General features: G+C 40.1%; 2 protein-coding genes across 2 annotated transcripts in view; one reads left to right on the top strand and one right to left on the bottom strand.

Annotated features, from left to right (window-relative positions):
- The window catches only part of LOC137631754 (HEAT repeat-containing protein 1-like), a 622,900-nt gene that overhangs the window by 132,777 nt on the left and 462,970 nt on the right, over positions 1–27,153 (top strand). The gene's annotated exons all lie outside the window — the stretch shown is intronic.
- Positions 1–27,153, bottom strand: part of LOC137631637 (HEAT repeat-containing protein 1-like) — a 138,237-nt gene that overhangs the window by 88,474 nt on the left and 22,610 nt on the right. The window contains exons 4-7 of the mRNA XM_068363510.1: positions 18,095–18,178; positions 17,265–17,429; positions 8,594–8,793; positions 1,954–2,070 (exon numbers count right to left, since the gene is read on the bottom strand). Of these exons, the coding sequence (XP_068219611.1) occupies positions 1,954–2,070; positions 8,594–8,793; positions 17,265–17,429; positions 18,095–18,178 (566 nt within the window). The remainder of the gene's footprint in view (positions 1–1,953; positions 2,071–8,593; positions 8,794–17,264; positions 17,430–18,094; positions 18,179–27,153) is intronic.

Below are 27,153 nucleotides of genomic sequence, written 5' to 3'. Positions count from 1 at the left end.
GTAGTCAAGGTCCTTACCTTCTTCTATTCTAGCAGTATAGGACCTTTGTACACTCTCTAATTGTACAATATCCTTTTGGTAGTGTGGGTACCATATCACATTGCAGTACTAGAGTGTACTACGTACACAAATTTTGTAAAGCATAATCATGTGTTCAGCTTTTCTTGTTTTAAAGCATCTGAATAACATTCCCATTTTAGCTTTACATTTAGCCAACAGTGTTGCTATTTGGTCGTTGCATAACATATTTCTATTCAACATTACACCAAGGTCTTTAATTGCTTCCTTGTTTGTGATTGTCTCGTTATTAGGTCCCTTGTATGCATATACCATTCCTTCTCTGTTTCCATAATTTATTGATTCGAATTTATCGGAGTTAAATACCATCCTATTTATCTCAACCCATTCATATATTTTGTTTAGATCTCTTTGTAGTGAGTTCCTATCTTCATCACAAGTAATTTCTCTACTTATTTTTGTGTCATCGGCGTAACTTCTCACTACAGAGTTTTTAACATCACAGTCTATGTCTGAGATCATAATAACAAACAGCAGTGCAGCTAAAACCGTAAACTGTGGCACGCCAGATATTACCTGATCTTCATCTGATTTCTCGTCATTTGCAACCACCATCTGTTTTCTGTTTTGCAGGAATTCTTTTACCCATTTTCCTATCTTTCCCACAATATTATGCTTTCTCATGATTTTCTCTAATATATTATGGTCTACCTTGTCAAAGGCTTTTGCAGCTAGATAGATTACATCTGTGCCTTTTTCATTTATCATATTTTTGTATATGTTTTCACAGTGTGCTATCAGTTGGGTTTGTGTACTTTTTCCGGGCACAAAACCGTGTTGACCTATATTAAAAAAATTATTTTTAACCAAATGATTCATTATTTTCTTTTTTATTACCCTTTCATACACTTTCATAATATGTGATGTTAGACTAACAGGTCTATAATTGCTTGCTTCTAGACTTGATCCACTTTTGAAAATAGGGGTTCTATAAGCTAATTTATGTTTAACATATATCTCGCTCATATCTACACTTTGTCTTGGCAGTATTGCAAGCGGCTTCGTGATAGTGTGCAGTTCTCTTAAACAAAATCGCTGGAACTCCATCTGGTCCGGCTGCCGATCCATTTTTAATTTCGCTTATAGCCTTGACAATATCTGCTTCATTAATATGCTCTATCCGTTAGATATTCAACATTTTCTTCTCTCATTTCTGTTTCATTATTCTCATTCGCAATTCTTGGCGTGAACTCAATCTTATATTTTTCTGCTAATATGTTGCATATTTCCTTTTTTTCATTCGTTAACCGTCCTTCAATTTTTAGAGGGCCTATTTCTAATCTCCCTTTATTCATCCTTTTAGCATAGGAGTAAAGTAATTTGTTTTTTATTTTTATATATTTTGAAGTGTCCTTTCTTCTAAGTTCATTTTTTTATTTTCTTTCGATTGAATAATCTTTTGTTCTGCATTTTCTATCTTACTTTTTATTTCCATCATTTTCCATACATTTTTTTCTTTTGCAAGATTTTTCTTCCACTTTCTAATTTTCTGAAATAAGATCCTTCTGTCTCTTGGTAATTTCTTTTTTATTACCCTCTCATACACTTTCATAATATGTGATGTTAGACTAACAGGTCTATAATTAGCTGTTTTATGATAATTTTATTACTGTTATTCATGATTTTCATTCATTCAAGTAACCATGGGGAAATTCAGAGGGAGTTCATCCAATTATATATATATTACACAAACTTAGAATTTCAAGAATTTTTCTTTTATCTCTTGACCATAAAATATTAATTAAAAGTGGTGAAGGGTCCTGATGTAAGAGAAGGCTAACAATTATTTTTAGGTATCCAATATACTTGAAATAATTTTTAATACTTTTACACAAAAGAGCAAATATTAAAATGTAGAAAAAATAAATCCTTTACCTTATAACTTTTGTAGAATCTGACAAAGACAACTGTAGAGACTCCATGAACTTCATCAAATCCAAAAACTTTTCTACGTTCCAATTTTCACTTTCGCTGTTATCATGCAGCAACAATCTGGAGATGGATAAATATTAGTGAGAAATGCAGTAGTATTACATAAATTCAACAATTGATCATCAAATAATTTCTTCAATCGTCAATGTTTAAAATCATAACAAGCAGCATTACCTCACACATGCAAGCAAGCAGTTGGTTTTAATCCTATACATTTTTTAATCAAAATCATATAGTTACAGGGTAAACAGTAGAGTAATAGAATTAAGAGCAAATAAAACTAAGACCACAGCTAAAGAACTTCTTATAAAGTAAATTCTGGGTATCTTTATACACTAACATCAGAGCCATTGTTTTACAGATAATCAAATTTTACAGGGAAAAATCTGTGCTATCTCTTCCTTTATACATAGATCATAATGATTTTTTATTAATATAAATATAATGTACTGTATTTGTTTCACTACAACCATTACTTAAAAATGGCTAAAATCTCAATTTAGGTTTAAAAGTCAATCATAAATGGTAGATGCAAAGAACAGGACATTGTCCTAGAGAATAAAGACTAACCATATATACACATGATTAGTGCCCAAGACTCATCTCCATCAAAATGGGAACTGGCAAGGCTCCAACAAGGGTTGCTGATGACTAAGTAGGTAGACCTATAGGCTCTCCTAAACTCCGTATACCTAGCTCACAAGGACGGTGAGGTTCCAGACATTACTAGAAACTATCGAGCTTGCGCATATCTCGAATTCCCATCCAACAGATTACTAGGCAGGGACGTTTCAAACAGGCTACAACAACAAACTTCTAACATGCTACAACTTACCCTATTGGAGTTCTCAGAATTGACAGAAACTATGAAATTATCACACTCGTAGTTTAAGTTAAAACCTATGATATCCAAAGGACTGTGAAATTCAGATCAGAAGCAACAACACACCAAAGTAATTTTATCTTGTCTTGCAATTAGTCAATCCCTTATAAAACTGATATCTAATAAAGGTTTCACTTTAGACTCAATCCCTATAAATACAGATTAATGTCTACAGTAATTTTAACTAGCAAATGCTGCAAATACTGCATCTAAATTTCTATCAACATTGAATGTCAAGGGAATCCCTTTCAGCTGAGCAGTGATCTTTCAAACACCACTAAAGAGATCTATGGCGGAGACATGTATGAGATTCAACTCCTCCAAGTTTATCACAATCTCCAGATCGTAATAAAATACGACAATCCGTTCTTGATCTTCTAGCAACTACCTCGCTGAGGAGGGCAAAATCATCCAATCGTTGACATACATCAGCAGATGTATCCTTTACGAGTGGGCCCAAGACACTACCAAGGTGAACACTCGAGTGAACACCTGGGGAGCAGTACACAGTGGAGATGCAAAGATACATTTTAGAGAAAGAATATCCTTAATACGACACCAATCTCAGAAAATGGCTAACTTTCCCTGGTACACAGCTGCAGAGAACTGCCTCAGCTATCCAGCTGTGCAGAGCCTCGCAAAATGCCTATCACTCGGAGATGCTGGATAGCCTTCCCCTGCAGATGCAGCTGACAGAGAAGCATGGGCCACTTTAAAGGTTTAAATCCAGTCATAAATGGCAGAGGCAAGGGACAGTGACATTGCCCTATCAAACAGGATAATGCTGTAGAGTCTTGACCATAGGTACATAAGATCAGCACCCAAGACCCCTCTACACCAAAGCTAGGACCAAGGATTGCCAGGCAATAGCTGCTGATGACACAACAGATAGACCTATAAACTCCCCCAAACCCCCTATCATTAGCTCACAAGGCTAGTGAGGTTGCAGCAACCAAAGATGCTAACGAGTCTAAGCGGGACTCGAACCCCAATCTGGCAATCACCAGGCAAGGATATATCAACAGGTAGTTCTTGGGACCTCAACTAAGAGTTAGCAGATTGGGGGAAGGCTCCTTGTATTTAAAGGACATTGATGTAAAGATACCTTTCTTCTTCAGTCCAAACAATCCCAGACAAACCAGGTTGTCTAGGTGTGCTCTCCACTCCTCCTTCAATGTATCTGTGAACAGTTGCATATCTGGAGGCGGAGAGTCGAGTAGAACTCCCCTGGTGAGGTTCTTCTCGTCCACCCACAAGGAAAAATCGACCCAAACTTCCTGCCCCACTGGAATAGGACGTAAAGGGGGATCCCTGTCGGCTGACCAGTAACCCTCCAGACACCACTGAAAGGATCTCTGGTGGAAGTGCCTGTGTGGAACAAATTTCTGCAACTAGGAGAAATTACCAAGAAGACTCCCAGTGCTAAGCTCCTACAGTACTTCTGTCTTGGACAGGAACAGTCATGCAATCTCCCTGAGCCTGCTCATACAATCATCTGATGGAAACACTCTTTCTGCTACCATGTCCATCAGCAAGCCATGTACTTAAACTTCTGCTTGGGTATGAGAATCAACTTCTCCCAGTTTACCACAATCCTAAGATCATGACAAAACATGAGAATCCAATCTCGATACTGTGAAAAACTGCCTATCCAAGAAGGCCAGGAACAGACGTATCCCTCACGAATGGGTCCAAGGTGAACACCAAAGTCAACACTTGGGGGCAGTAAAATGTCCAAAACACAGTTTAAACTAGTACTCTACAGTATACCATAGAAGGAAAAGCAAAGGTACTTTTGAGAAGACTGATGCATAGGCACTTGATGGTATACACCCTTCAGGTTTACCAAAAGTATTAGGCTCATGTTCTGACGACAGCATTGACTAAACCGGTTCCATCCAGAACTTAGTTCAAAGGAAAAACATGTTCAGAGGAGAGAAGTCGATGATCGGTCTTTAGCTCCCAGGTTGCCTTCTCCGCCTGGAAGAGCTGACTGCAGAAACCTGGAGACTTGCCTCAAACAACTTCAAGTAACCTCTTATCCAATATCCCATCCACCTCTGCAACCAAGGTCTGGGCTTTCAGTGATGTCAGATGATCCATCATGAACTCTACTGGAAACAGAAGGGGGGATTGTGGTCCTGAAAGGGTAGAAAGTAACCATCCCAAAGGACACTCCCTACTCAAGGCTCAACCCCATGCTTCTGTTCCTACCAACCAATCTCCTGCTGAAGGTCCTCAACAAGCAAAGATCCTTCAGAGGAACAGCAGCAGTGGTGGTCCCCAAATGGCCCAGAAGCAATTGGTTCCCTCTAGTACTAGAATTGAAACTGAAGCTGTTTCCTCTACAGAACCCAGTTCTATCCCAACTGGTTCAGAAGTCGACTGTCTACGCTTCATCCTCGAGAACCAACAACCTACATCTCATGATTTTCTCGCCCTAGCAGCCGAGAAAAGATTTGGGATCTAAAAAGACAAGATCGATTTTATAGAAGAATACAAGTCAAATTCAACTAGGAGACAATATGAATCGTCTTGGAAGAAGTGGGTTTCCTTCGTGAAAACAAGGAAACCGACAGAAATATCAACAGATTTCTGCCTCTCCTTCTTCATCCACCTACAACGAACAAGGCCTGGCTTCCACCACAATAACTGCGTGTAAGTCAGCTTTGACTAGACCTCTTCTTTACGCCTTTCAGGTGGACCTTTCAGGTGAAATCTTCAATAAGATACCGAAAGCATGCGCTAGACTCAAACCAGCAACCCCTCCAAAGCCCATATCGTGGTCATTGGACAAAGTCTTCCACTACGCTTCGAACATGAACAATGAGGATTGCACCCTAAAGGATCTAACACAGAAAGTGATATTTCTGTTTGCTATAGCCTCAGGGGCTAGAGTTAGTGAAATAGTGGCCTTATCCAGGAATGAAGGACATATTCAGTTCACAGAAGCGGGAGAACTGAACCTTTTCCCTTATCCTACCTTTCTTGCCAAAACCGAGCTGCCCACCAATAGGTGAGGTCCTTGGAGAATCTGCCCTCTGAAGGAAGATGTCTCTCTATGTCCAGTAGAGTGTCTTAAGGGCTATCTTCGAAGAACTTCAGACTTCAAGGAGGGACAGCTCTTACGAGGCAAAACCTCAGGATCAAACTTATCCCTAAAACAACTGAGGGCAAAACTCACCTACTTTATTCACAGAGTGGATCCTGACAGGTCAAAATCCAAGAAAAGTTACTTCTTCGTTGAACTTCTTTCAACACATGGACTTTGATAGGCTCCGCTCATATGCGGGTTGGAAATCATCCAGAGTCTTCTATAAACATTATGCGAAGCAAGTGCACGAGATAAAACACTTGTGGTAGCGGCAGGTAGTGTCATAAAACCTGTCGTCTAATGCTGCGATGAACAGTGGACTGTTTTGGGACTCAACAGTGTATCGGGTGAATAGGTGTTAGCACCCTTAAGTGTAATACCTTTTAGTAAAAATCACTATGGTGATTTATGGACTGTTCTATATAAGTGCAGAATCTAACCAATAACACCAGTGCCGTGTGAACATTTGTACAGTGTGTTGAAGCATATCCAACATCTAAGTGAAACTAAACAAATTAATTTCCTATTATTGTGTGACATTTAACAAATGAATTAATATAAGTATATTCTTCCCTTACAGGTTAAAAATATAAATATACCAGGAAGTTCATATATGCAGGCTAGATTCCTTCTCACGATACATTACTATCATTTTGCTTTGGTTATGAAAATTAAAAAAAAAAAATGGTTCTGTGTCTTCTTTATCCTCAGAATTACAATAAAAGATTCCAGAGCCTTTCTATTTTCTTTAAAATAGATACCTTGTTAGTAGAATTTCCAAAGAACAACCAGGTAATCTCGAAAGAAGTTTCCCTCGAGTTCCTACAGAAATGCAAACTTTGAATCCTTATAGTCGAAGTCGACAATTTCCCTGCAGGGGGCAGGAAGCCCTAGGTTAGTTCCAAACTTAGCGGATATGACAAATAACGGTAATGTCATATATATGAAGGTCTAGGAGACCATATAAGGAACTCATTCAAAGTAAAGGCACTTGTACAAACCCACAGATATAGTACTTTCAAGTTAATTCCCTGGTAATCTTCCATCAGGACGACATGGCCAAGCCCAAAAAAAGGATTTTGAGTAAAGCGAAAAATCTATTTTTGGGCGAGATAGCCATGTTGTCCTGAGGAACAATGGACACCCCCCCTTCTTTATATATATATATATATATATATATATATATATATATATATATATATATATATATATATATATATATATATATATATAAAAAAACTAATTAATGAAAAGACCCACCCAAAACTACTCTATCTGCGGCTATTCCTACTTAAATGGAACAAGGAATGAAGGGCCGTAGTAGTAGTACAGGGAGGGGATCCAACGGGTACCTTGATAATGACTCCCCTTCGTTCACCACTCTTCCCCCTCAAAGAGTTAAATCTATTCGGGGTGAAGATTGCTATGTGTCGTATCAAAAAATACGTCCCCTGATATTATGCGATACCCTTAAAGATATATTAAGGATACTCGCGCCAGGAGTTAGAATTCTGGAGACCTATGGTTAATTCTCTGGGAGTATCGCTGTACCAAAATATCCCTTAGAAAGCTACCTAAAGGAACCTTCCATCAGGACGACATGGCTATCTCACCCAAAAATAGATTTTTTGCTTTGCTCAAAATCCATTTTATTGGTTTAATGTTAATACTTTTCTTAAAACATTTTATTTTATTTCTTTATTACTTTTCATAGTTTATTTATTTCCATATTTCCTTTCTTAACTGGGCTATTTTTCCCTGTTGGAACCCTTAGGCTTATAGCATCCTCCTTTTCCAACTAGTGTTGTAGCTTGGCTAGTAACAACAATAACAACAACAATAGAATTCTCTTTCAAATAAAAAAGATCGATCAAGAAACAAAAAAGTAGTATGAGTTTGAATTAACCCCAACAAAACATTGTTTTAATGGGGCTGAGTTGCCCTCCTTAAAAAGATATATGGCCTTTAAGGATCAGTAGTATATGACTATGTTCATGTCAGGCAGTCCAAAGTATTCTGATAAGGTGTTAACACTGACATAAATAAGTAAGAGGTACCTAGGGCTCCAAGTGTGGTACGTACTGTCTCACAAATGAAAATTTTTCATGTAGGCAGGAATCCAATTCCTGAGGACATGCAATGGTAAAAAATGCTAGCATAGACTATATGAGTGATAGACTTGTGATGAAACATCTTTATGAGCTGTCTTTAAGAATAGATACATTAGACCAACAAAATTAAAAGCCTTTTACTATACATATTAACCCTTTTACCCCCAAAGGAAGTACTGGTACGTTTCACAAAAGCCATCCCTTTACCCCATGGACTGTCCTTGCAAAAAATGCTATAAAAAAATTTTTTTCATATTTTTGATAATTTTTTGAAAAAATTCAGGCATTTTCCAAGAGAATGAGACCAACCTGATCTCTCTATGACAAAAATTAAGGCTGTTAGAGCAATTTAAAAAAATATACTGCAAAATGTGCTGGGAAAAAAATAACCCCCTGGGGGTTAAGAGTTGGAAATTTCCAAATAGCCTGGGGGTAAAAGGGTTAAGAACTACTGTATAACAATGTAAAAAAATAATCAATTAACAAAGTACATACCTAATAAAGCCTCTGAAGAAAGACAAAACAAAAGGTGCTACACTTTTAGTCTTTGCCATGTTTTGAATATGTTGAGTTATATAGACCTTGCTGTCTATAAGTAAAATATTTTCACTACTGAAAGCTTCTATATCTTGATGTTGGCACAAAGTAACCAGACACTCAGCACTATGTTTTTCCAAGTCCCCAGATGAATTACTCTGCATAAAAATTAAACAAAAATACATGAGATTCTCAAGCAGTATTTGAAATTAGTTGAAAGACTACTTCTATATATGAAAATGCAGCAGAGATTATTTATCTGCCATGAATATGGAGATTATGGCAACAAAATACCTTGTATCAAGCATGAAACTGTAATTAAGACCCTATACATCTCTACTTCTTAAAACATCAAAAATAAAAATAAAATTATGAAAATTCTCTTGAAATGCTAAGTTACTGAGAAACCCTAAAATGAAGAATTAAATTTTCAAGTCTACAGTGCAGTGGCAACCAATATTCCCTCCAAGTTGTGTAAGCATGTTTTTCACAACTAACTCAGAGAGAAATATACAGTATTATATGCACACATAAGGTTTTCATTAGGAACTTTTTCAGAGCAACCAACTGATACCTTGTAGCCAATTGGGCTATCTTAACGTACTTGCTTGTCTCAACAACAGCAAACCCGTAAGAATTCAGGTGCTGTTTTTACAGATTGCTGATTAGTGGTGAGCATGGAAAAAACAAAAAAGTACTGTATTTGATGCCCTATAGGGCACACTTTTTTCCCCAAATTTTGGCTAAAAAAAATTTGCCCTGCGTCTTATACACAGTAGGTGAAGTTTGAGACCTACTGTAGGCCTAGGCTAATCTAATCCAGCTTACGCTCAGTACTTTTACCTGCTATAAATTACATGCATCTTTATTTTATTTTTATTGTTGGTATTATTGTATTATTACCGGTAATTTAAAAATGAATTTGTTAAAATAAAAGCAAATATACCTGAAATTCTGTAAATATAAACATCAGCTGAAAAAATGTAAACACCGAGTTATGGCTGCGTTCTCAGCAACCTTTTAACTTTCTCTTTCATTAACTTTCGATAATTTTAATGGTATCATTAATAACGGTAGTAATCAAATTTAGATTAGCATATTTATTTTTCATTGAAAATCCACCATGATACGATATATCGTCACTCTTTCTCCAATCAAGTACCATCTTCTTTGTCACATCATACTATCATTAGCTGTATTTGTTATTGTTTACTAAATACAATAATGGTTTTACTTTTATGCTACTTGTAAAAATTTTTAGCGATACAGCAAGTAAAATATTTGTAAAAACATCTTTACTAAGAGCTCTTGGTATCGTTAGCTATCACTTGCATGTGTAAATGCGGTTGCTTGTTCATTATGATCGGCGATGAAACATAAACAAAACAACGTTTTCTGTTTTAGGCAGCATTTATTAGGAAAAACTTGATATAAAATCGCTCTTATTTTCTTTATTTCGAATTAGTAAGGATAAAGTTAGTAAAATAAAATCAATATCATTATCATTATATAACCAATATTTGATAAGATATCTGTTGCTGCAAAAGCTAACTTATACACAGATGTGTACATATGTTCGTTTGTTCGTTATGATCAGTGATGAAACGTAAACAAACCAGTAGTTTTATTTTATGTTGCATGTTTAGCACAAGCATGATATAAAAATGTCTTTAATTTATATCGGATTTTTATGTACACAACAAGGCTAGCCTATGCACTTATAGTTTTGTAATTTACCAGACTTCTTATACAGCAGATATGACTCAAATTCTTTAAAATTTGACTTAATTTTCGATCTCATCTTATCTGAAGGTCGTCTTGCGTGCGGAAAAATACAGTATATTTCTGATTGTGTAATGTACAGCTAGACTGTTTTTAAAAAATATTTAAATACAGTACACTAAAAGCTGTTTTCCTGAATCTGGCCTGCTAAAATGAGGGTGCGTCTTATAGGCCGTCAAATACGGTAATTTGTTCTCTCTTAGTTCACAAAATGCTATAAAAACACTTGTTGATTTTTTAAGGAATTTTTGCTTTTGGCCTTTTAGCTGATGTATACATATACTGGAATATTATATAAGTGGAACACCCGGTATAAGGTTCATTTCCGGTAAGGGAATAGGGGAAGGAAGAACAAGGGGGTTAAGGAAGGAATCTGTGTCTCTTGGACTTACTACCCGTGGTTATCACTGGGGCTACACCTTTAAACCGTTTGGAGCGCGGATATGACGGGACCGAGCGAGAACCCGTCCAGGGACTTCCTCGAGTAGTCCTTCAAGTAGTGAGCCGTAAAGGTCGACTGGCTAGACCATGTACCTGCCCTCAGGATTTGGCCCACTGCCATGTTTTTCTCAAAAGCCAATGAAGTACTTAGACCCCTAATGTCGTGGGGTCTGGGCTTCCCTGGAAGGGGGACCCCTGCACTACTGTAGGCCGAGGATCACCTGCCGTAGCCAGAAGGTAATTGTATTCTTGGGGACTGGCTTCATCACTAGTCCCGAGGAGACGAACAGACTCTTGATCTCGGGTCGAAGCCTGGCTGTCCTCTCTAAGTACTTCCGTACTGCCCTGACAGGGCACAGCAGCAAGTACCTCGAGTTGCCCGAACGAGGGATTGCCGGTACTGAGAACCCTTCAAACTTGGGATCCCAAACGGCTGGATTCTGAGTCTTGGCCACGAAGGATGGTACGAACCTGAAGGTAGCTTCACGCCAGCCCTTCGAGTGTGACACCTCGAACGACAGTCCGTGAATCTCCCCTACCCGTTTTGCTGATGCCAGAGCTAACAGAAAAACTGTCTTGAGGGTGAGTTCCTTGTCCAAGATGTCTTTTAGGGGTTCGAAGGGAGGTTCTGACAGCATCTTCAGGACTCTGGCCACGTCCCACTGGGGCACCCTAACGGCTTGAGGGGGGCCCGATTGTTCGAAGCTCCTGATGAGCATCGAGATATGTCTGGAGGTACCCAGGTCGATGCCCTTCAGGAGGAAGACTTGGCCCAGGGCAGCCCGGACTCCTTTGATGGCAGGGATGGACATGTTTACCTCGTCCCTGAGATAGACCAGGAAGTCCGCAATCTCTGGAATGGAGGCCCTCAATGGTTTGATGTTCCTCGAGACGCACCACATAGTGAAGGTAGCCCATTTTGCCTGGTATACTGCGGCTGACGAACGCCTCAGGTACCCTGACATCCTTGCTGCCGTTCTCGACGAATATCCTTCCTTCCTCAGAAGACGCTCGATAACCTCCATGCGTGAAGGCAGAGGGACCGAGGGTTTTCGTGGAACCTTTGAAAGTGCGGCTGCCGGAGAAGGTCTGGTCTGTCCGGAAGAGGCCAAGGTGGAAGGCGCGCCAGTTCCTTTAGATCTGCGAACCACTCTCTCTCCGGCCACCAGGGCGCTACCAAAGTCATCCACAGGTTGTCCGCTCGCCTCACCCTGTTGAGGACTTGCATGAGCATCCCGAAGGGAGGGAAGGCGTAAACGTCGAGGTTGTCCCAAGGGTGCTGGAAGGCGTCCTCGAATGCCATCTCTAGATCTGGCACAGGAGAACAAAACACGGGGAGCTGCGCGTTCAGTCTCGTTGCGAAGAGGTCTAACACTGGCGAGCCCCATTTCTGAATGAGGGTCTTGGCCACTTCCGGGTACAAGGACCACTCGGACCCTACCACTTGACCCATTCTGCTGAGGCCGTTGGCCAGGACGTTTCTTTTCCCTGGAATTAAACTTGCTGATATCTTGATCTGTTCCACTTCGGCCCACTCCAGCAGTTCCATCGTGAGGTCGCCCAGCTCCTTCGATTTTAGTCCTCCTTGCTTCTTTATGTACGCCACCACCGTGGCGTTGTCGCACATCAATGCCACGGTGTTTCTCCGGAGCCGATGGACGAACTCTAGGCACGCTCTTTGCACTGCCATCATTTCTGGGCTCCGACCTGTGCCGCCCAGTGAAATACTCCTAGAGCACTCTATTTCTAAGGAATATAACTGCTATATATTACCAGAGAAAAAAAGCATAGGAATGCCAGGTTGAACCCAGCTCGCTCACCTATATAAGGTGTCGGTATAAAATACTGGGGCGTGATAATTCACAACCAGAGGTCTCGCACTATTTAGATATCTCCTCTTCAAAATCCCCGCCACAGCGAGGTGCCGTTCAACACTACTACCACTAACCCAACCCACGCCAGTGACGTCACTCCTTTATAGCACTTGTTGTTATTAAGTCCAACATGTTTTTTTCTTGTGTTTACCCTTGGATTTATCATTATTTTATAATCGGTGGCCGATTCCCATGATACCCCATCGAAGTTAAGTACTTTATCCATGAGTTTTAGCGAGATTGGGCAGTGTAACCTCTGTTTTTATTATTGAGAAGTGTTTATATATGAACGGCGTCCCCGTTCTTACCGTTCATGTTTCGGCTCTGCCCTTTTTCTCGTTAGTTCGTCCGTCATTAATATTTGTTCGAACTTTTAGGAGTTTTTTCCTTACATTTATATAGTACACCATCTTTATGCTTTCATCTAGCATTAATTTTAAGTTATCCTATGATATCAGTGTTAGCGTTTCATCAAGGAGTAGGTTATGTTGGTATGCCTGCATTCGTGCATGTGGTGGATTGCGTCACCTTTGAGATCGTTTCGCTAGTTCTAGGAAGACGACCATCTCATTTATTATTATTAAACCTTTTAGTTTTATTACGCTCCACCTAGTTTTACATTTGGTTCGAGTGGGACTCTCGCGTATTTTGTTGTTTTTACTGTTCGATCTACCGCTTCAGTAACTAGGTTGGTACCCCTGCTTTCCATCTGCTGATGGCGTCATGCTCCTCCCACCACTCGCCCGAGTTCCTCTCTCGCCATATTATTACTGCATGCCTAACCTTACTTACGTGATTTCGCTTTTAATTCATTAATTATTTTTATGTATTTGTGCATTGATATTATATTTATTGCTTTACTCCGTTATGATCATATTTTTGGGATTTTCATGTCATGTTGAGGGGATCTCCAGTTGGTAGCCCTGTCTACCACTACGCACTGGTGATTCCCCGGTACCATATCCCCCTCCCCACAGGTTGGGGAGGCTATTCCATCCCCCCCTCCTCCAGTGTACACCCATCCTCTCACTCGATGGTTGTTGGTTATGACATACGGGTCAAGTATGCTTGTTCCTCAGTCTTCCCTCAACGTTCCGACATATTGAGGACTGAGTGTACCCACGGGGTGTGACTTAGTCTCATTCATTCATACCGGGCGGTTTCGTCTCCCCCCCTCCCGTCGCCCCGATTGGCCATCAGTCGGGGGAGGGGGAGGGCCGGGACCACCGGGGACTATCACACGTGATTAGTCGGTATGACTGCACCTTGGTGTAAATTTTGCTTTTAGCTATGGTTGTAAGAATGAGCACTTATATTAGGAGTGTCCCCACCTACGGTACCTCCTGCTATTATCGTCCGCATAGGACTTATTAATATCCCATATCATTATATTATATTCTACATGAATCATTACCTTCGTCCCGGTACCTCCGGTTGGGTAGTGGGGGTTCCATTGGCTCCCCCCGCGCTCTCCCGTGGTACCCATCGTCATCAGACATCGGAGCCTTCGGGCTCTTAATTCGTCAAAATCCCTTTTCTAGCACGTTTATGTGCCAGTTCTTCTCTTCGTCCGTCCAACTTCCTCTTGCTGTCTTGTTGTCGAGGAGATGGGCACCCCACCCCTCCTTGGATGCGTCCGTGAACAGAAGCATCTCCGGAGGGTCGGCTGCGAAGGGCATTCCCTTGAGGGTGTTCGATCTGGCGAGCCACCACTCTAGGACCTCCTTCGTCTCCGGGAACACTGGGACCACCTTTTGGGGGGAGTCTCTCTGGTTCCAGATCTCCTTCAGGTTCCATTGTACTCCCCTGAGTTTGAGCCTCCCCTGGGGGACTAGCTTCTCCAACGACACGAGGTGGCCTATCAGTCTTTGCCAGTCCTTGGCTCTCCTGGGCTGGTACGACAGGAAGGGCCAGAGAATCTGGTCCAAGTTGTCCAGTCTCTCCGCGGAAGGGAAAGCTCTCGCCAACCGGTTATCCAGGACCATTCCGAGGTAGTTCATCCTGGTGGAAGGTATCAGTTGGGACTTCTCCAGGTTGATGATGATACCCAGGACGTTGCAGAACTGCAGAAGTTTCGCGCCTTGCTCCCTCAGTATTTCCCCTGAGGCTGAGAGCAACAACCAGTCGTCCAGGTACCGATTCAGGCGGATGCCCTGTTCGTGTGCCCAGGCTGAGACTGCTGCGAAGACCCTCGTGAAGACCTGAGGGGCTGTGGACAGACCGAAGCAGAGGGTCTTGAACTGCAATGCTTGGGTACCCCATTTTACCCTTAGGTACTTCCTGCTGGAGGGGTAAACAGGGATTTGGAAGTATGCGTCCTTGAGGTCTATGGACATCATGAAGTCCCCCTCCCTCAAGGCCGCTAGGACCGACTTCGGAGTGTCCATCTTGAAGTCAGTCTTGCACACGAACTTGTTGAGGGCTGAGAGCTCTATGACTGGTCTCCAGCCCCCTGTCGCTTTCTCCACCAGGAAGAGTCTGCTGTAGAACCCTGGACCCGGGTTCTTGACTGGTTCTATTGCTCCTTTCGCCAGCAACGCAGAGACCTCTTCTTGTAGGGCTGTCCTTCTCAAGGGGTTTTTGGGTGCCAACCACTCTGCCTGCCGATCTGGTATCAGAGGTGGGCCATTCTAAAATCTCTGTCGTAAGGCATGTCAGAACAAATGATTTGATATGGACTCCACTGGCAGAGTATTGGGCAGGCAAGCAAATGAATGACATACTTTAAAATACTTTTGCCAAGTGCTTCACACATGTCTAGGTGAACTTTTATGTATAATTTTGTATAATGGTACAGAATGCTAAACCGTATATGAGTGAATCATAAAATGGCAAACCTGCAGATGAGGGCGAACTTTACTACCCTGGTATTAAAGTACTGTACTCATATTCAATTATTGGACGCAGAGGTATAATGGTTCGATTTTGTTGGGTTCCAGCACATGTAGGTGTGTCTGGGAATGAGAAGGCAGATTCACTGGCAAAGAATGCTGCATCCGAGTTGCTGCCAAGAAAGTATCCTATTCTGTGTAATGATTATCTACCTAACATTAAGAAATTGCTTTGCAATAAATGGCAACAGCACTGGGATAGTCTAGATGGCAATAAAATGAGTGAGTTAACAAATGTCATAACTCCTTGGAGGTATAACATGATGCCCCGAAAATGGGAGACTTCTCTTTGTCGTCTCCATATTGGTCACACTCGGTTAACACACGAGTTTCTGCTGAAGGGCCAACACCAACCGTATTATGACGACTGTTTGGTACCTCTAACAGTGAGGCATCTATTGACCGAATGCCCTAATTATAATAACTTGCAGAACAGATATTTGTTAGAGGCTCGAGGTGAGGGTGGCAGGTTCCTGAATCAAAGACTAACTCTCCCCGTACTTATGCACAACTTCAGCTAATGACTTCTCATTTTTAAATAAATGATAAATCTGACATTATTCTACAAGTGACAACACATGAATACCTATAAACTCATTTTACACTATGCCAACATCACTTGAATGCACTTTGAGGCCATGGTTTCATAGTATATGAACATCTCTTGTTATACACAGATAACCTTACTACTCACAACACAGCACAGAATAAAACTGAAAATGTCGTAAGGCAGTGTGGGTATCTTGATGCATGTCAGAACAAATGATTTGATATTGACTCCACTGGCAGAGTATTGGGCAGGCAAGCAAATGAATGACATACTTTAAAATACTTTTGCCAAGTGCTTCACACATGTCTGGGTGAACTTTTATGTATAATTTTGTATAATGGTACAGAATGCTAAACCGTATATGAGTGAATCATAAAATGGCAAACCTGCAGATGAGGAAGAACTTTACTACCCTGGTATTAAAGTACTGTACTTATATTCAACTGACATTCATTTGGGATGCGAGTAGAGCCAAAGGTTTTAGATTTAACCAAAAAAAAACAAAAAAAAAGTGGAAATCTGGCCATCAAATATGAAAAAACTACACAACATTGTCTGCAACTGAGAGAGAGAGAGAGAGAGAGAGAGAGAGAGAGAGAGAGAGAGAGAGAGAGAGAGAGAGAGAGAGAGAGAGAGAGAGAGAGAGAGAGAGAGAGAGAGAGAGAGAGAGAGAGAGAGAGAGAGAGAGAATAAAAAATATATCTACTTAAAGACTACTGTAAAGCTTTTTTCCCTCCCAGTATTTCAAGCTATGTACAACTAAAAGGTCTGTGATAAATAATCTGAAGAAAATCCATTGCTTTCAACTATAAGAATTGACCCAGTATCAAAAGGTGATAGCAAAAAAATATTTTTTTTTACATAATAGAAGAAAAGTTTACACAAGAGCAATTAACATGCACAAAAATTATACATTTTGCTTTATAAAATTAAAAATTCTAAAATATGCTGGGAGGAACGTAGAGAGGAGAGGTCACCTTTTTTGTTTCATTTGTTTGATGTCGACAGCCCCCCAAAATTGGGGGAAGGGCCTTGGTATATGTATGTATGTATTTATATATATATATAAAAAAATGGTCATTAATACTAACCTCAACTATCAACTTAACAATACTCTGTAACAAGTCATCAGACAGCTTTGCATTTACAGCTAAATGTGACAGAATCAAATAACTCCCAGCAACTAGCTCCTTGTGTTCAGAACTTAAACATACAGGAAGCATCTTGACTATGTAAGTGAGGTGCTCTTCTTTCACCTGAAATGATACAAAATAATAATTAACTAACAGCACTAATGTTGATGTTAAGTAAAAAGATTATGTACATCTGATATATATTATCAAAATATTACATAATCATGAAAAGTATAAGAAATTTCACAATATAGTAAAGTAATGGGTTATAACATATAAGGTTTTATCACACTAATAGCATTATTTGCCAGATTGATTTGTAATTGAGTATCAGTTTAAGGGTGCCATAGAATTGGATAGTCTTTAAATTCGCTCAGTCACAGGTACGCAAACAAACTTGTAGCTACTAACTGCATCATGCCTTATAAATGACCTTAAATATGAAATTTTTCTGTAATATCTGACATCAAAAAATTCAGAATAAAATATAAGTTTGCAATTTCGAGTAAAATGATGATTATACTGTACTGTAATTTAAATAAAATTTTTGATAACCTGTTAAACTCTCTTCTTTTTTATTAACCCCGTCACTATAAGACATCATATCCCCTCAGTAGCTGCATAAAAGATTTGCAATTATCAGATATATAATCTCACTTATTCTATAATAACCCATATTTCAACGTTCAGATTTTTACTCCTAATTATGGAAATTATTTTTCAGAATTACACTTTTTCTAAGAAAGATTCTTATACAGTATTTTTATAATACTGTAATGTATACTTACATCATGTAGTAAACAAAGACTGCCAATAACTGTTGACACATATGCAGAAATGGCTATTTTCAGACTGCTTTCCTGATCGTGCACCTGGAAATACAAAATTTTCTATTAACATATATAAGAACATTTATCAAATTTATATGAGAAATTATTCTTTATATGCAAACTTAATGGAATATTATTATAAAATCTATGAAAAGTATTCCTATACTTGCCTTCAAATTATAAACTATAGTACAGTAATACCTTGAGATACGAGTGTCCCAACATACGAGAAATTTGAGATAAGAGGAAAATTTCGAGCGAAATTTTGTCCTGAGATACGAGGCAGTTCCCTATGCGGCCGCCAGGTGGCCGAGTGTGTGAGAGGCTTCTCACCAGGACAACATCGCTCTGTCTTTCCCGTTGGATCTCTGTCGCGTAAGGTTTATCTCCGAGCAACGGCCGTAGTGTTTGGTTTTCTAATGTGGTTTTTGCGTTAATCAGTGCAGAATTCAGTGAATAAGCAATGGGTCCAAAGCAAGCGAGTGCAAACAAGGGTAGTGAAAAGAAAAAGCGTATGATGACAATGGAGATAAAGCACGAACTGAAAAACATGAGAGTGGTGTAAGAGTGACTGAGCTGGCTCGCCAATATGAGAGGAGTACATTAACAATATGTACCATCCTCAAGCAGAAGGATGCTATAAAGAGCACAAAGCCTTCCAAAGGAGTAACCATCCTTTCCAAGCTGTGCAGTGATATCCATGACGAGATGGAGAGGCTTCTTTGATCTGGATAAAGGAGAAACAGTACGTGTGAGATAGCGTGACTGAGACTATCATATGTGAAAAGGCCAGCAGAATCTACAATGACTGGAAAGGGAAGCAAGCAGCCGAGAGAGGGGAGACTTCGATACCAGCAGAAGCCTTCAAAGCCAGTCGTGGCAGGTTAGATAACTTTAAAAAAGGACTGGGATACACTTGGTTGTGAGGCATGGGGAAGCAGCAAGTTCCGACTCAAAAGCCGCGGCGGACTTTGTCATAACCTTTGACTCGATTATCGCTCAACATGGCTACATCCCCCAACAAGTCTTCAACTGTGATGAAACTGGCCTATTCTGGAAGAAGATGCCCAGGAGGACATTCATCAGGACAGAGAAGAGGCTACCGGGCCATAACCCCATGAAGGACCGGTTAACTATAGCCTTGTGTGCCAATGCTAGCGGTGACTGTAAGGTCAAGCTACTGCTGGTGTACCACTCTGAAAACCCAAGTGCTTTCAAGAGCCAAAGTATCTTGAAAGAAAAACTGCAAGGGATGTGGCGCGCTAATGCTAAGGCTTGGGTTACGCGACCTTTCCTCACGGAATGGGTTAATCTGTGCTTTGGTCCGGCAGTCAGAAAATATTTGGCCGAGAAAAACCTGCCAATGAAATGTCTCCTGGTCCTCGACAATACCCCTGGTCACCCTCCTGGTCTCGAAGAGGACATTCTTGATGAGTTCAGATTCATCAAGGTCCTTTATCTTCCACCCAACACCACACCACCTCCCCACCCCATGGACCAACAAGTAATTTCCAACTTTGAAAAACTGTACACGAAGCATTTGTTCAAGAAATACTTCGATGCCACAGACAACACTAATCTCACCTTCGTGAATTTTGGAAGGAACACTTCAATTTCATTCACTGCTTAAAAATCATTGATGATGTATGGCAGGGTGTCACAAGAACTCATAATTCTGCATCGAAGAAATTGTGATCAGCTTCCGTCGCTGAGAGGATCTTTGAAGGCTTCGATACGACAGACCCTAATGACCCCGAACCTATTGTGGTGGATGAAATCGTGTCTCTTGGAAAGTCCATGGGACTGGAGGTAGATGAGGCAGACGTGAACGACCTTGCTGAAGAGCATCAGGAAGGGCTCACAACACAGGACTTGATAGAGCTCCAGGAAATGCCTCATTCGGAGGTGTAGCAGGAGCTCAGTAGCAAGGAGGAGGTGGAAGACGAGGGCCGCCTTTCTACGACGGAAATCAAGAGTTTCCTAATTATATGGAAAAGAGGCACCCGAACAAGTTGGCATGTTAACCTTTTGTGACGACACTTGCGTGCGTCATTTTCGCAACATTTTGAAAGGGAGACAAAAGCAAACATCCCTAGATAGGTTCCTTTTAAAAAGGGCGGCAAAAAGTGAAGGTGAAGGAGAGGCAAAAAGAGCCAAGCCGGAAGAAGAAAAGTAAAAAAAAAAAAAAATGAAAATGAAAACAAAATTGAATTAAGTTTAGTGTAATGTAAGATTAACATTTCATTTTTAAATATGTGTACAGTAAGCTAATTTCATTTTTAAGTTAAATTTAAAGTTGCTAATTTCATTTGAGTTAAATTTAAAGTTTAAATTATGTTACGTAGTGTTACAAAAGTGTTGCGTACCGAACGTGTTGCCGTCAAGTCTCTCTCCTTCTCATCCTCTCTCCCTCCTCCTCCTCCACACACACCGCCGTTAGTCGCTACCGTCTGTCTCGAAGGTAAGAACTCCATAATAATTTTACATTTTATTGAGGATCATAACCAGTTCATAGGCTAGGTATATGTTATTTTGACAGCGTAGAATGTGAATTAGAACAATTTAAAACATGTTTTTCCACTGTAAAATACTATTTTTAGGTGTTTTTTCAGAGGGTGGGAACGGATTAATTTTTTTAGTTATTTTATGAGGGAAAATTTGATCTCAATTATAAGCAAATTGACACACGAGCTTTGTCCCAGAACGCATAAAACTCGTATCTCATGGTATTTATACCTTGACATACGAGTACCCCAACTTGCAAGCATTTTGTGATACGAGCAAGTAGCTGAGCAAATTTTTCCATTAAGATATGAGCACAAACTTGAGATACGAGCACGCTTACAGATGCTGACGTTAGGGAGCCGAGCATTTGGAAGCTCTCGAGGCTCACATCACTCGTTTCCACAACTGAACACATCGAGCATCGCTCGTGTTATTTGCGCTATTTATGTGATTTTAACGTATATTTGTAGTCAATTATCTTAATAATGAATGGGTCCAAAGCAAGCTATTGGAAACATTAGCAGTGAGAAGAAAAAGCGAATGATGACAATTAGAGGTGAAGCGTGAAATTATCTATCTTCCTTTTGAATGGGAGAAGAAAACAAAGCTCCTTGGATAGGTATTTTTTTAAAGGACTGCAGCAAGTGAAAGGAAGGCAAAAAGAGCTAAGATAAGGGAAGAACAGTAAAAAGAATGAAAATAACAAAATAGAAAATAAGATAAAAAACTTTATAAGTTCAGTAAGCCAAGTTCAGTTAAGTTAATTTTAAATTTGAGTGTTAAGATACGTATGCTGTACAAGTACCGTCCAATTCACTCCCCTTCCTACCTCCCTCCTCGTCTGCACACACCGCCCTTAGCCACTACTGTCTGTCTTGAAGGTAAGAAGTCCATAAGGAAGCCATATTTTATTGCAGATCACAGTCCAGCAATCATTTAAATCCTTTCGTGAGTATATAAAGTATTAAAGCAATTAAAAGCATGTTTTTCCATTGTTACATAATTGATTTGGATGTTTTTAAGAGAGCGGGAACAGATTAAATTTTTTTCAGTTATTCTATATGGGAAAAATTGACTCGAGATACGAGTAAATTGACATACAAGTTCGGTCCTGGAACGCAATTTGCTCGTATGTCAAGGTATAACTGTTTTATGAAACATGTGACTAACAACTTTGAAATAAATATATTTCTTTTATCGCTATCTTATCTCCTCCGGGAACAGGTAACACTGTAATACTGTACTATGATATATGTACTGGAAGACACTGTGGCTAGTGGACCAGAAGATCCCTTGTCTGGGAAATAATTTTCAAAATGAAATCATTTTCGTACCAACGATTCATGTGCAATTCTTTTTAAGAAGAAAAAGATTCAAAATTTAAAAGTCATACCTTCACAGTTAAAAATATTAAGGAATAGAGAAATATAAAAAAAAAAAATTTAAAAATTATTTGTATTTTTCCTAGCTATACCAAACAGAGTCCTTTAAATAGGGAATAATTTTTCAGTGCGAGCGGGAATGGTGGTTGACATCATTTACGAGGTAGTTAATAGCAAGTGGTGAGCAAGGACGAGGAACTTCAACACTCCCCACCTGTTAAAACTGTTCATTTATTACCTTTGGGCTCAGGACCGAGAGGGAGAGTTGAGCTGGGAAGCTTAACTTTAAGGACTCGGATTTGTATAGCTAACCAATTAAAAAAACTTTCATCATCATCATCTGCTACGCCTATTGACGCAAAGAGCCTCAGTTAGATTTCGCCAGTCATCACTATCTTGAGATATTAAATCAATACTTCTCCAATCGTCCTCTTCTACTTCACGCTTCATAGATCTCAGCCATGTAGGTCTGGGTCTTCCAACTCTTCTAGTGCCTTAAGAAGCCCAGTTGAAAGTTTGGTGAACTAATCACTCGAGTAATCTTCCTAATCCGGTCCGGCCAATTAACTCCTAATATTCTTCCAAGGGCCCTGCTCTCAAATCCACAAAACCTATTGGACATTGTTTCATTGTCATATCACGACGCATGTCCGTACAGTAACACCGATCTCACTAAAATGATATATAGCCTACATTAATTTTTTTGTGTAATTCCAGGCGATTTGATTTTCAAATTTTACCTAACCTAGCCATTGTCTGATTTGCTTTTTTCAATCCTTCACTAAACTCTAATTTCAAAGACCCTGCATTGGAAATCATAGTTCCTAAATATTTAACTGATTCTACCTCATTAATCCTTTCTCCCTCCAGTGATATTTCATCTTCCATCGCATATTCCGTTCTCATCATCTTTAGAAAAATTTATTTGTTCCTAAGCGTAAACAAACCTTTCGTCATCTAAGTAGGGAGACTCACTGAGTTGGGTTGGAAATCCAGGAACCAAATTGGAAGGTTCTTTTCTTCCCAGGAAATGTCGATCTAACTGTTCCCATGCATGAGTGAAGATGATTCCAGCAACCACCTCTATCTATCTAATGAATGAATAGGCTGACAGCGCGTGACCTGAATAAAAAGGACTGGTACGTAGTCAAAGTAGGAATCCCTTCCCCCGAAAGGAGATAGCAGGCTGGAATAATATACTGTACCTGGCATATGATGATCAACGGGTTGGCATATACAGTATTCCACCATCCTTTGCCTCATCTAAGGGGGATGGGGGAGAAACTTTTCTAGATTTTAAAGAATGGAACTCACAAGTGTATTTTACCAGCATGAAGTCAGAACAAGCGAGTAAAGCTTCGTGTCCAAGAGAGGGGCAAAAAGAATGGAGGAGAAGAGCCAGACAATCTACCTTCATTCCAAACTCACATCTATACGTTACCATAGACAAGATGCTTACCATTTCGCATGAAGCCTGGGTTTGCTACACAACTAATTGAGCAACCACCATAAGACCAAGTACAAGAGCATCCAGGGACTTGTGGATATAACTGTAGAATAAAAGTCATGAAGATGGTCTGGTGTATAGACACCCCAACCACCAACACCTGGCTGACTGTAAGATTCCTTTTGATGGCAAGGGTGGGGCCTGACCCATGACTTGGCGAGTTCCGGTTCTAGCTGGTATCTTGACTCCCCCTCCCCCTCAGCAGTTGACGCAATACATTACAAATCATCTCATAAGTCAGAAAAAGATTGTGTCCCTAGACCCTCCTTCTTGGCTCTGCCAATGCTAAGGAAGTTGCTGATACTCTGGTCAGAGGTGTTGGGTCTTCTTCGGATAGAACCACAGAGCCCTCACGGGACACAAAAGCATCTCCTCTCTTGGCACCCGACACTTCACATAGAGAGGGGATGGAAAAGGTGCTTGAACCTGGACCCATGCCCCAACAAGCTCCAAGTTTTGGCCCTCAACCTGGCACCAGACTAAGGGAGTTCCTTCCACACCTCACAAGGTAGTAGGTTGGCCAGGGTACCAGCCACCCATTGAGATACTACCACTAAAGAGTTCTGGGGTCTTTTGACTGGCCAAATAGAACTACATTGGAACCTGCTTTCTGGTTACGATTCATTTTTCCTTTGCCTACACATACACTGAATAGTCTGGCCTATTCTTTACATATTCTCCTCTATCCTCATACACCTGACAACACAGATTACCAAATAACTACTCTTCACTCAAGGTGTTACTGCACTGTTTATTGTTCAGTATCCACTTTCCTCCTGGTAAGGGTAGAAGAGACTCTTTAGCTATGGTAAGCAGCTCTTCTAGGAGAAGGACACTCCAAAATCAAACCATTGTTCTCTAGTCTAGGGTAGTGCCATAGCTTCTGTACCATGGTCTTCAACTGTCTTGGGTTTGAGTTCTCTTGCTTGAGGGTACACTCGAGTACATTATTCTATCTGATTTCTCTTCCTCTTGTTTTGTAAAATTTTTTATAGTTTATATAGTAGATATTTATTTTAATGTTGTTACTCTTCTTAAAAATTTTTTTTTTCTTTTCCTCACTGGGCAATTTTCCCTGTTGGAGCCACTAAGCTTATAGCATCCTGCTTTTCCAATTAGGGTTGAACCTTAGAAAGTAATAATAATAATAATAATAATGATAGGAGGATAAGGCAGAGACTGTAAAAGGTGAACACGTGAGCTCGTGTACTAATTGTTGTAAGTGAAGAAAAATTAAGGACTAAAAGGTGTTATAAGCTCAAAAATGAAAATGGACAGTAAAGGCAAGACTGGAACGAAGCCAAAGGTGAAGATAGTGAGGAACGAGGATGTAGAAACTTCCTCAAAAGAAGAAATTGAAAGGGAGCCGGCTGACAGTGCCATATGCGACAAAGAGGTAATAAAGAAGCAGTATAGAATTGCCTGTGACTACTGTGAGTCTTGGTTCCACAATGGTTGCGTTAAAATGGGGAGGGATACCATGTGGCATGAGACTATCTGAGAGCCAAGAGGGTTAACTTGAGTCCCAGTGTAATCCCAACATAGTTCAGTAGCGAACAGAGCAGTTGAATCGAAGAAATATTAGAGAATGGAAGAGGTTTAAATGGCAGAAAGTCATAATCATCCTTGTGATCCCATGGGTGTGGACCGGGGGGAGGAAACATGTAGAGCTTCCTGTTTAGCCATGTGGCAAACAGGTTGATCGACAAAAAATTGCAGGAACCAGAAGCCTTTCCATTACATAGGGATGTTTTGTTATTATCGTCATTATTATCATTATCATTATTATTATCATCATTATTACTAGTTAAGCTACTACCACAGTTGGAAGAGCAGGATGCTACAAGCCTAATGGCTCCAACAGGAAAAATAGCCCGGTGAGGAAAATTGATAAGGAAATAAATAAACTACATATGAGAAGTAATGAACAAAAATATGAACTATCTTCAGATCAGTAACAACAAAAATAGATATGTCATATATAAACTATGAAGACAGACTAATGTCAGCCTGTACCTGAGAAGGTCATACCATAACCTGGTCACAGCTGAAATAAAACTTCTAGAATACTGTGTAGCCATTGAGCCCTATAATGGAGATGACAAGACTATTAGAACCGACTGTGCATCTAGTACTACTTACAAGATGGTACAGTCTGGGTAAGATCCAAATGCAAAGGATGGTCAGAATTATGAATATCTTATGCAACATGCAAAAGGAACTAACTGAGCAACAGTTCTAGAGATTAATATCTAAATGAGGAATAAAACATATAACAGACTGCAGGATATTGTCCAACATAATAAGATGAGAATCAACAGCTGAAGACCAGACAAGAAAACAATACTTGAAAAAAGGCAGAATAAAAGTAAAAAATTCTTTGGATTAGATTAATCATCAAAAAACTTAAAAGAGGTTCTCAATAAGCCAATTTTTTATGCAATTGAAGATGAAACAGATCAAATGTGCTTATCAAAAGAATTTTTTTTACATAAAATCACATCTAAAATTATAAAAAAGTTGTATATAGTTAAAGAAATATTATGAATGCAGAGATCTGCTAGAGGGTTATGGAGTCCTTTGACTGGCTAGACAGTATTACATTGAAATCAAAAATTTTAAGTAATTTTTATTTTTCCTAACATACTTACCGAGAACTACTTTCTTAGGAGTTACCTGTAATCTCCTCTCAACCGACCAGAGTTTTGTGTAGTATACCCTACCTCCGTTTTCTATGGAGGACTAACCCAGGAGTAAGTAGAACGTGCCCTGAGGGTAGACCTGAGGTAGGTCGGCGTTAGCTTGGGTCTCGCTAGTCAGTAAGTTCCTCGGATGGTGCAAAAAGTCCCTGCAAGGGCAGAAAGGCACTCGGGGAAGGTAGGGAGGGCCATTACCCGAAAGTAGTTCTCGGTAAGTATGTTAGGAAAAATAAAAATTACTTAAAATTTTTTATTTGTTCCAACACAGAGACTTACCTCGAACTACTTTCTTAGGAGACTTACACTTTAGGAGGTGGGAGTGTCTTCCTGACCTTCAGACCCATCTAAGCGGACGTCAAGTAACCTAGATATGAACTAGGTTATATAAAACAAACCGGAAAAAAGAAAGGTAGGGCAAACTACACAAAGAGCTCTCGTTAGTGTCTAAGTACTCACCCTTTAAAATATTTCCTAATGCTGAGTCCAGTGATGAAGTTGCAGAGACGTGTCTTCATTGGTGTCTAAGTACTCACCCTTTAAAATATTTCCTGATGCTGAGTCCAGTGACGAAGTTGCAGAGACGTGTCTTCATTGGTTATATATGTGTGGTTATCTCCGGTAGGGATAGGAAAACGGGGATTAGGGTGAAAAGGAACGAACCTGTGTCTCCTGGTTTTGCTATCCACGATTGCACCTGGGGCTTCACCGTTAAATCGCTTGGAGCGTGGAGATGATTGTCCCAATGGAAAACCCCTCCAAAGACCTCCTTGAGTAATCCTTGAGATAATGGGCAGTGAAGGTCGACTGGTTCGACCAGGTGCCCGCCTGAAGGATCTGGCCCACTGTCATGTTCTTCTCAAAGGCTAAAGAAGTGCTTAGGCCTCTAATGTCATGTGGCCTAGGAGTACCTGGCAGGGTCAGTCC

The sequence above is a fragment of the Palaemon carinicauda genome, chromosome 40 (genome assembly GCF_036898095.1).
Source record: "Palaemon carinicauda isolate YSFRI2023 chromosome 40, ASM3689809v2, whole genome shotgun sequence".
NCBI lineage: Eukaryota > Metazoa > Arthropoda > Malacostraca > Decapoda > Palaemonidae > Palaemon > Palaemon carinicauda.
Note: the sequence above shows the minus strand (reverse complement) of the source record. Positions and strands in the feature narration are given on the sequence as shown.